We start from the raw sequence: 11654 nt of genomic DNA on the forward strand, positions 1-11654 counted from the left end.
TCTTTCATTTATATTCAATATGAAACTTATATTTGTCAGTAAATTATGTAGTGATATAAACCCACCATTTAGAATAGCAAAATTCCAGTTTTAATCTGCAGAATCCAAATGAGAGTGAGACCATTTGATATCGTAGATATCTGAAACAGTAATCGATCATTCTGTCCTTCACTCACTGCTGAATATTCTATGTGGTTATATTGGCAGATTGTCGATGAACTGCGAGATCAGATACTTTCACTTCGCTTTCCCCAAAGAGTGCAAAGCAAAGAAGCAACACCAAAAGTCAAGAGGAAACATTTGGGCAACGCCTCTCCTTCAAAGTCTCCTCCTCTTCCTGCCACACAGCTGGCACTTTCTGATCGACCCTGTGTTGTAATACTGAAAAAACCATTGGAAAAGCTTCTCATTAGGTACTGATCAGAAAACAATGAAATAAGAAATCACTACTGCAGCACAACCTTACTAGTTCTGCACCTGAATCAGTGTAATTGAATGATAGTATAATCTATTCACAGTGTAATTATCAAGTATGATTTACTGTATCTAACCTTTTTGTCCTTTAAAAAAATGATGTAATACTAGATCATGTATGATTGCAATTGGCAGTGCTATGTAACATGATACTAGTATTACAGAGAGTCATATATTAGCAAAAAAGATTAGAAAAGAAGATAGACATATGTGGGAGATACCTTTCTCTTTGAAAAATTATGGTACAGTTTTAAATATGGGATGCTTTTATAGATGATATTTGAATTTTTAAAATTTGTTCATGGGATGGCAGCATTGCCCTCCCTTTATTGCCCTTGAACTGAGACCCCTGCTGGGTCATATCACATCACAAGGCAATTAAGAGCCAACCCATTGCTTAGGTCTGATCTCACACATAGGCCAGACCAGTAAGGAGGACAGATTCCTTCCCGAAAAGACCAATTGGATATTTACAGCAAATAAATACAAGCTTTTCATCCGGGATTGTTACATGATTGACACTAGACTCACCTTTTATTTGAAATCAAATTTCACCATCTCCCATGGTGGGATTCAAATCCAAGTCCCTGGAACATTAACATCAAGCAACAACAGAAATTGCTGGTGAAACTCAGCGGATTTAGCAGCAAAGAAAGCAGAGTCAATGTTTTCAGATCCAGTGATCATTCTTCAGGATTGGGTGGGGATGTGGAGGATCGTGGAAGTAAATGACAGGTAAAAGGTGGAGCTCAGAGAGAGTTGAAGCAAAGTGTTTCAAGACCCCGCTCCCCACCATACTCCTAGCAGATGTTCAGGTTATTGAAAGCAAAATGGATAACCTCAGATCTAGAGTTGTCCAGATCCCTGGAACATCTAGACAACAAGGGCAACTACGTCATACTCCTGCTCACTGACTACAGCTCCGTCTTTAACGCCATTATCCTCTCCAGACTGATCTCAAAATTCTGTGCTCTTGATCTCGGCTCCACCCTCTGCAACTGGATCCTCAGCTTTCTGACCTACAGGCCACAATCAGTGAAGATAGGCAACTGCATCTCCTCCCCAATAACACTCAACACTGTAACCCCCCAGGGAAGGGTCCTCAGCCCCCTAATGTATTCCTTGTACACCCACAACTGTGTTGCCAAATTCCGAATGAAAACCAACTATAAATTTGCTGACGACACCACTGTGGTAGGACAGCTAACTAACCATAATGGGTTAATACAGAAGGGAGATAGAGGGCATGGTGATATGGTGTGCTGAGAACAACCTCCCTCTCAACATCAGCAAAACTAAAGAACTAATCATTGACATCAGAAATAAAGGAGGAGAACACACCTCTATCTACATCAATGGAACTGAGGTTGACAGGGTTGAAAGCGTTGTGTTCCTTGGAGTGACAATAACCAACAACCTGTCCTGGACTTTTACATGGATGCAATCATCAAGAAGGCAAAACAACACCTCTTCCTCAGGCAGCTCAGGAAATTTGGCATGTCCATAAGAACTCTCACCAACATCTGCAGATGCATCCTTGAAAGCACATAGGCCACGTACATAATGGCCTGGTTTGGCAACTGCTCTGCCCAGGACCATAAGAAACTACAGAAGGTGGTGTGTGCAGCCCAGACCATCATGGTCTGGGAAAGGCTGCCAACATCATCAAAGATCTATCACGCCCCGGTAATGGTCTTCTACGGCCTCTTCTGTCAGGCAGAAGATATACAAGCTTGAACACACGTACCAGCAGGTTCAGGAACAGCTTCTTCCTGGATGTCATTGGACTGATGAACAGACTGTCTGGCCTCAAACAATGCCAATGTTGATCACCCCAAGCATGCGCTCTGTGCAGTGTAACCTGTATGCATCTGTCTAAGTCTTTATCCAATGTCTGATCTGTACATCCTTGTTAACTATTGTCTGCCTGTACTACTCTTAAACAAAGCTTTTAACTGTACCTCAGTACATGTGACAATTAATCAATGAATTAATCAGGGAGAGTAATGGATAATGGTGAGCCAGGGAGACAGAAAAGCAACAAATGGGACCATTAGTGTGTGAAAATGGGTTGGCTGTGATGAAAGCAGGTGATGTGATGACAAGGCCTGGAGTGGGAGGTTTGGATAAAGAACGTGACAGGAGGAGCTCGCGCCCTAAAATTATTGAATCCTGAAGGCTCCAAAGCCCCCTGCAAGGTGTCACACTGTCTGTTTACTTTCTTCCTTCTCACTATCCGAGACGCCAGACACAACTTGCTGCAGCGATTTACCTGCACTTCACAAAATATAGTCTACTGTATTTGTTGTTAACAAGGTCGTCTCCTCTACATTGGGGAGATGAAATGCAGACTGGCTGACTGCTTTGTTGAACATTGCGAAAATGATCCCCGAATTTCTGGTTCCCTGACCAACAGCTCTGTCTCGGGCCTGCTGCAGAGCCCAGCGTTGTCTGTTTAAGGACTCTGCAGCCTTCAGGAGCGTGTGTCATGTTCAATAATTTTAGGACCTGCACACCACCATCCATGCTGTTTACCCACCCCCACACCTCAGGCATTGTTGTCACATCAGTTACTTTCATCATAGCCTATCCATTATCATTCACTAATGGGCCCCATCATGAGCTTTTCTTTCTCCCCTGCTCATCATTATCCATTGCTTTGTCTGCTTAACTGTTCTCTTTCTGGACTCCTGTCGTTTACTCCACTTGCTCCTCCTCCTCTCCCCAAATATGACTTGATTGTCACAGTTGTATATATTGATTAAGAAAAAGGATTTCTGGATCTTGCCGTCTTTTACTATGTGCTATTTTATGTTTGATTCCAAGGTATGAGAAGCTTCCATCAGACTATCGAACTCCTTTTATCTTGAACTTAGACAGCTGTGGACATCCAGCATCTATGTCAGGAGCTACGACAATGGCAACTACTCGCACAGCTTCCTCCACACTTGCCTCCTTGTCTCGTTACTTCTATCATCAGCGCTGGATATGGTCTGTGCAGCCAGGTTTGGGCCCATCAGTACCCATCACTTCTGCAGCACAGATACTTTCTATTCTCACTGAGTAAGGAATTATTATTAATGTTTTAGTCTGCAGAGAAAATATTTTAAGAAACAGCTTTGTTAAATCCATCCAGTTTATTCCATAAATCCATGATTTAATACTTGAAAAAATTTAATTTGCCATGTTTAATTTGTACAGCTTTAATTAGTCATCTATCATGTCTCTCTATATCCTCTTAATCTGTCTTTGTTATTTCAAAAATTTGATGCATCTTGTTCTCTTTAATGTTTTCAAACTGAGATTTGCAGCAGTTTGAGTTCTGTACGGAAGTCTGGAGGTCCCTGTGAATTTCATAATGTTGATCTTTCTGAAAGTGAGAATGGAATTTGAAAAGATCAGTATTCAGTGTTGGTTTAGAGGAGCTACACTCTTAAGACAAAATGTGACTGTGCATTCATCATTAAAAATGTCATTTTTTTTCTCTTTGTTCGTTTGGGAGCTTTTTTATAGTATTAAAAATGTGCATTATTACTTAAAATATACAAGGTCAACAAGTCTGCATTTCATCTCCCCAATGTCGAGGAGACCACACTCTGAGCAATGAATATTATAGACTAGATTGAGCGAGTTTAGGCAAATTGTGGCAGGAAGATGTCTTTAGGGCCTTGGACAGTGAGGTGTTACACAATGTGATGTAGGATGGAATCTGGGACATAGTTACACTCAAAGAATCATACCTTGCAGACAGTGTTAGATATTGCTTGACTAGTCTGTGAATCAATTTTTCCAATTTTGGCACAAGCCCCTAGATGAGGGTAGCAAGAACTCTGAAGAGTTAACAGAGCTACATTCAATGCTGTCTCCATTGATACCTAGGTCATGCCTGGCAGTCCATTCATTTCTTTGTTTAGATTTTGTAGTGGTGTGAAAGAACTCGGTGAAATGCTTGGATATTTCAGAATGCAGTGAAGAATCAAGTGGCATGATTCTGGAGTCACACGCATGCCAGACAAGTATATGGATTCATTAAAGTAATTTTTAAAAATTCATTTCTGGGACATGGAAGTCACTGGCTGGGACGGTATTTATTGCTCATCCCTAGTTGCTCTGAGAAGTTAGTGGTGAGCTGCCTCTTGAATCTTTGCAGTCCACATGTTGTAGGTAGACCCATAATGCTATGTGGGAAGTAATTCCAGGTTGTTGATCCAGTGACACTGAAAGAACGGTGATATATTTCCAAATCTGGAGTCCTTGATTGAGCTACAAATTCAGAATTGTGACATGCACAAATTGCTAAACAACCATCATTAGTTCTGGTTGTACGTACTATGGTACAATTTTAAAATTGAGCATCTTTTTAATCCTTTTACTAGATATGGATTATAACAAACAGTAATGGTTGCAATTGTTGTCATTACGTAGATTTTATTGAATCCAGATTTTACTATTGGCTACATTGGAGTTTGAACTCACTTACTCATGAGCCTAGATTATTGGTCCAGTGCCATTGCTATTATGCCACTGCCTCCCCATAATTTTCTTTTCAATATAATGTTGGTTCACAACAAATTAAGTGTAAAGACTTACAAGGCCATAACTGCATTTTAACTGTCCATTTTCTCTATTTCAACGTTTAGGATTCGTTTGTCTGAAGGGTTCCGCTTTGCTGCCACTGGAGATGGCATTGTCACCATGGTGATTGAGTTACCTATGAAGGTAAGGATGGGGGTTGCTGAGAGTATACTTTATGAAAGTTCATGTTCTGGGTATCAAAACATTCTGATTGGAAATGACAAGTGCACACTGTTAAGGAAATCAAACTTCCTATTAGACTCTGAATCTGTGGTCACTTCCATCTCTTCTTCCTCAGCTAAACCAACTGAATAGAGCCTATCAGACAAACCTGTAAACATTTAAGACACCAATACCAGAGAAGGAAATTGTTTTCCACATTAATCATTTACATTATATGCATTGTGGGCGGCACGGTGGCACAGTGGTTAGCACTGCTGCCTCACAGCGCCTGAGACCCGGATTCATTTCCTGCCTCAGGCGACTGACTGTGTGGAGTTTGCACATTCTCCCCGTGTCTGTGTGGGTTTCCTCCGGGTGCTCCGGTTTCCTCCCACAGTCCAAAGATGTGCAGGTCCGGTGAATTGGCCATGCTAAATTGCCCGTAGTGTTAGGTAAGGGGTAAATGTAGGGCTATGGGTGGGTTGCGCTTCGGCGGGTCGGTGTGGACTTGTTGGGCCGAAGGGCCTGTTTCCACACTGTAATGTAATGTAATCTAATCTAATTGTATATTGAAACTGTTAATCCAGTTGATTCTGTGTATTGGGAATTTATTGGAGTTGTTTATTAATGCAATTTGTTTGGATGCAGGGCAGTTCAAGATGTGATGCTGATAATGATGTGCTCCATACATGCCTAGTACAGTACATCATCTTTCCACCTCATACTACATCTACCAAAGACAGGTAAACATATGATATATGAAATTGCTGTTCAGAAGTTATCTGATATTATTATGTGTATGGATTATTCCTTTTTTAGTGTGAACTAAGGAGATTGCAAAATGGTGACATTAAATAATCATTGAGTAATTAGACTTTTTTTTTAGTCTAGAAATAACTTGCTTTATATAGTTGTTAATTCTAGATCTCTTAAGATGGGGTTAGTTATGTGCGATAAACAGAAGGATACTGGAATGAATTTCATTATGAATGTATGATCTTTATAGATCTTTAATGGTTTCTCTTGGCCAGCTGTTATCTAACTGACTGTGGGCGGCACGGTGGCACAGTGGGCGGCATGTGGCACAGTGGTTAGCACTGCTGCCTCACAGCGCCAGAGACCTAGGTTCAATTCCCGTCTCAGGCGACTGACTGTGTGGAGTTTGCACATTCTCCCCGTGTCTGCGTGGGTTTCCTCTGGGTGCTCCGGTTTCCTCCCACAGTCCAAAAATGTGCAGTTTAGGTGAATTGGCCATGCTAAATTGCCCGTAGTGTTAGGGGCAGGGATAAATGTAGGGGAATGGGTCTGGATGGGTTGGGCTTTGGTGGGTCGGTGTGGACTTGTTGGGCCGAAGGGCCTGTTTCCACACTGTAAGTAATCTAATCTAATCTTTATTGGAAAATATTACTTGTTGTTGTCAAGCCAGTTATTTTGCAACTTCATTAAGTATGCTGTGCTGCTCAGTAGTTTTGGCAGGTAGCTGTTCTCTTGACCGAACAGCTCAAGAGATTGTCCAGTGTAGCATCAAGCCATATAGATCTGAAAGTCACAGTTTGATTTGCGGTCTTTGCTGCATTAGCTGTCTCTGCTGTTAGAATAATTGAGTTACTGCAATTATTCCCAAAACTTTTGGCTCGGAAGGTAGAAAATCATTATCATCGATAAACTCTCCTCAGAAGCATGCCTGATATCCAGGTAAGCAGTGGATTAGGCTGAGTTGTGATGACTCCATATTTGAATAACCTTCCAGTACTTCAGGTTTGGGCTCACGTGAAGACTGACCACTTTGAGCTAATAAATTAGATCTGCTGGTACCTCTAGAACTGGAGTACAGCAACTGTTTCTTCTTCTGAAAAGTGGAAAGGGTATTGACAACATAGTCATACAGAACCGAAAGAGGCCTTTGTCCCATCTTGTCTGTGCTTACCTATCTATGCTAATCCACTTTCCAATACAGCTTTGAATGTTTCAAGTGTTTATCTGCATGCCTTTTAAAGGTTATGAGGTTTCCCACTTCTACCACTCTCCCAGGCAGTGCATTCAAAATTTTCTTCATCCTCTAGATGACAAAAAAAGTCCTCAAATCACCTCTAAACCTCCTCCCTTTCACCTTAAAGTTATGCCTCCTTGTTATTGACCATACAACTAATGGGAAAAGCTACTTTCCTTTCCACCCAGTCAGTGCCCCATATAATTCTCATAAGACCCGGCAGCATCAGCAGTGGCTGCATTGGCGAGGTGGACCCAAAGCAGACTCATGGAAGCAGTGGACTCGAGTTTGGGCAGGTGAAATACCTGGTGGCATCGGTCACGCCTGCATCGACAATGTCCAGTGTGGACTCATAGTGGCAAGGGCATTTCTGGAGGCGAGATGGTGCTGAAGAACGGTGATTTTTGTTCCAGTGGCAAAGGTCGGCGAAGGGTGCTTGTGATTGACCACCAGGCCCATGGCGGAGCACTTAACAATAAGGACTGTGAAGTTGAACACCTTTTCTTTATTTTTTTTCATTTTTCTGTCTTTATATTCTATGTTTTGGTTTATTTTTCTGTGTTTTAAGGTGGTGCCAGAGAGTGGTGACACTATACAAGATTTCTCTCTATATCTTGTGACAAAGTACATGTGACAATAAATAAATCGATCAAATCAAAACTATACACTTCAATCATGTTCGCTTCCCGCCTCCTCCATTCTAAAGAAAAAAAACCCAAGCCTATCCAGCCTCTCTTCATAGCAAAACCCTCCATCCTGGTGAATCTGAACTCCATATGGAGCATGTAGGTGTGATATCACTTTACCATCATGTTGCTTTTACAATGGTTGCACTTTTTAATTGCTTTTTGGATTTTTTCAGCTATTGAATATGGTTTTTTACATATTTTCCAAGCTTGATCTGTTCAATACTTGCATGTAATATAGAGACAACTATTGATCTGCATGTAATTTTCTCTTAGCTTCTCCACAGATGACGATAATGACACTGAAGTCGAGGCAATTGAACTTGACACAGAATTGAATTTAGTGACTGAATGTTGGGTGGAGCCTCAGAGTGGTCATGTGGTTACCTCTGCTGACAGCCGAAAGTACTTGAATGGATTGTCCTATTTAGACATCCCAAAAGCAGTAAGTCATATGGGAAATTATTTCAACTCCATTAAGAGGCTTTCTGCACTCATAGAATTTGATGATTACAAAACAAAGAATGTCTCGACAATCAGTATGCACTAGGTAAAACCGGTTACTTGTTTGGGACACAGAGACCCGTGATGCACATTGATTTGGTTCATCTGTGATGCTGGGCAAATGAAATGTAACTCCTCAGTCAGCAGATTAGATTACTCTGCTTTTCGGTGTCAGTTTGCAAATTGCAACATACTGATTTTACGGTGTCCAGGGTTCAGCAGCCGTTCAATCCCTCAGTGCTGTGGATGCTATCTTGTGAGTAGTGTTTACTGTTATCACGCACAGCAATGAATGGTACATGCACCCACAAGTCAAATGGACCTTGGAATGCTGTGTGTATTGTCTGTTGTCTACAGATTGAATCTAAATGCAGAGCGAAAAAGACTTTGTTTTGAAGTTTGATGTGCATAGTCCTTCTCTTGATGAAGTTTTGGAAAAATTTGACTTTTTTAAATTGAAGTTTTAATTTTTTTTTAGCTACATCAACATTTTGCACAGTCATATCGTCCTTTGGAATTGCCAAACAAACCTTTCTCAAGACTACCAGGATTTTAAAGCCTGTAAAATTACACTTTAACATTGAGCCCTAAATCTTCTGCAAATTTAATCCATCAGTTTCTTTTTGAAGAGATTTTTCCATATTGATTGTGTTCTGCAAGGGAGGATGATGTGAAGTATTTTCATAAATACAACTTCTTTTCTTCCTAGATTTTTCCACAAGACTATGCATGTGTATCTTCCATGTTGACCTTTGAACATCTAAGTCAGCTCTGTCAGAATAAGGACTACATCTTGCCACTTTGGGGGTCAAGGAACACAGAAGGTAGGGAATTAAAAGATATAGGAGCTAGGACTAGAAGTTTAGAGCTTAAGAGGTGGATTAAAGTTTGGACAGTGTTGACGTGTTTTTATCAAGTAATGACTAACAATTGCTCTCTATAAATACTCGACCACCCACAACAAAAAAAACACTCTTCCATCCAGCTACCTTAATACTTACTAATTTGATTGATATTATTCCATACTGATGTTTCGTTGCTGCATGTTGATCCTTATATCCTGTGCAAGTTTAAAATCTTACAAAAGATGACTGCTAGAAAATCTAGGGTTATAAAGTTAGAACTGTAGTTGACTATTTACAGTATTGTAGAGCTCAATTCAAAAGTTCATATCTTTGTTAAGAAATTCTTCCATAGCCTTATCATTCTCTAAATCTACAATCTCCTCTAAACCTTTCAATCTAAGATATTTGTCTTTCTGACAATCTGTTTTCATACGTATACTTGATTATAATTAACCTATTAATGGCGGCTGTGACTTCAACTGCTTTGGCCCAAACTTAAATTCCATCTAGAAACATCTCTACCTCTCTTATCTTTTATTGCATCTGGCAATGTTTTATATTTTAAGGGCGCATTATAAGTGCAATTTATTATTACTCTATGCCATCAGTGTTATGACCAATTGACCATATTGACACAAGACTGAGAGAATACCTTTCAAATTTTTTAATATATCTAAACTTCTGGGATGTATGCAGAACTAGCTGGGAAGCATTTATCGCCAATCCTTAGTTTCCCTTGAGAAGGTGATGGTGAGCTGCATTTTTAAACACTGCAGCCCAGGTGCTCTGGGTTGACCCACAATTCCATTCGAGAGAGAATTCCAGGATTTTAGCCCAGTGACAGTAAAGGAACCGATGCATTTCCAAGTCAGGATGGTGAGTTGCTTCAAAGGGAACTTGCAGGTGGTGGTGTTATTGTTTGATATTTTTGTTCCATTCACACTCAGGCAGTGAAGAAATGGTGACGCTGAGTCAGGATGATGATTGACTTAGAGGTGAATTTGCAGGTGGTAGGTGTTCCCATGTATCTGCTTTCCTTGACCATCCAGATGGAAGTTGTCGTGGGTTTGATAGATACTTCTAAGGCTCTTTGGTGAATTTCTGCAGTGCATCTTGAAGATTGTACACACTGCTTCTACTGAGCATCGGTGGAGGGAATTGATGTTTTTGGATGTGTACCAATTGAATGGGGTGTTTTATCCTGGATGCTGTCTAGCTTCTTGAGTATTGCATGAATCCAGGCAACTGGGTAGTATTGCATCATCTCCTGACTTGTGCCTTTATAGATAGTGGACAGGCTTTGGGGCTCAGGAATGAGTTACTTGCTGTATTCCAAGCCTCTAACCTACTCATGTAGCTATTGTATTTATGTGGCGAATCCAGTTGAGTTTTTGGTTAATAGTAACACAAAGGATGTCAATTGTGAGGGATTCGGTGATAGTAACACTATTAAAAGTCAAGGGACACTGGTTAAATTGGAGATGGTCCATGCCTGGCATTTGTGTGGCACTTGTTACTCGCGACATTATAACATTTGAGCATGGACTACTTCAGTATCTGAGGAATTGCAAACAATGATGAACATTGTGCATTCATCAGCATCTATTCCCACTTCTGACCTTACTATGGAGGGGAGGTTATTGATGAAGCTGCTGAAGATGGTTGGGCTGAGAACACCTAACCTGACAAACTCCTGTGGAGATGTCCTGGAGGTCAGGTGACAACCATCTTCATTCGGGCTAGGTATGACTCCAGCCTTGGGAGCATTTGTACCTTGGGGATACTCATTGATTCCAGTTTTGCTAGGGCTTCTTGTTGCTCTCGAGTGTAGCCTTGATGTCTTGGGCTGTCACTGTCACCTCACCTCTGGAATTCTTTTGTTCATGTTTGAACCAAGGCTGTAATGAGGTCAGGAGCTTTGTGGCTTTGTGACTAAGCAGGTGATTACTGAGTAGGTGCAGCTTGATAGCACTGTTGATAACACCTTCTATCTCTTTTCTGATGATTGAAACTAGATTGGAGCTGTAATTGGCTGGGTTAGATTTGTCTTGCTTTGTGTGTACAGAACATAGCTGGGAGAAAGTGAGGACTGCAGATGCTGGAGACCAGAGTTGAAAAATGTGGTGCTGGAAAAACACAGTAGGCCAGGCAGCATCCGAGGAGCAGGGGAATCGACGTTTCGGGCATAAGCCCTTCTTCAGGAATGAGGCTGATGTGGCAAGCGGGCTGCGATAAAGGGTAGGGGGGAGGGGCGCTGGGCATATGATAGTGGAAGGAGGTGAGGTGATAGGCCGGAGAGGGGTTGGTGGCGGAGAGGTCGGGAAGAAGATTGCAGGTCGAGAGGGTGGTGCTGAATCCGGGGGTTGGGACTGAGATAAGGTGGGGAGAGGGGAAATGAGGAAGCTGGAGAAATCGACA

The 11654-nt window shown here is 41.3% G+C and overlaps 1 protein-coding gene across 9 annotated transcripts in view; it reads left to right on the plus strand.

Annotated features, from left to right (window-relative positions):
* Positions 1–11654, plus strand: part of szt2 (SZT2 subunit of KICSTOR complex) — a 257630-nt gene that overhangs the window by 31119 nt on the left and 214857 nt on the right. For all 9 annotated transcript variants that reach the window (XM_043698914.1, XM_043698920.1, XM_043698917.1 and 6 more), the window contains exons 15-20: positions 208–413; positions 3301–3537; positions 5115–5193; positions 5860–5954; positions 8164–8332; positions 9101–9215. In XM_043698914.1, coding sequence (XP_043554849.1) covers positions 208–413; positions 3301–3537; positions 5115–5193; positions 5860–5954; positions 8164–8332; positions 9101–9215 — 901 coding nt within the window. The remainder of the gene's footprint in view (positions 1–207; positions 414–3300; positions 3538–5114; positions 5194–5859; positions 5955–8163; positions 8333–9100; positions 9216–11654) is intronic.

The sequence above is a fragment of the Chiloscyllium plagiosum genome, chromosome 11, assembly GCF_004010195.1.
Source record: "Chiloscyllium plagiosum isolate BGI_BamShark_2017 chromosome 11, ASM401019v2, whole genome shotgun sequence".
NCBI lineage: Eukaryota > Metazoa > Chordata > Chondrichthyes > Orectolobiformes > Hemiscylliidae > Chiloscyllium > Chiloscyllium plagiosum.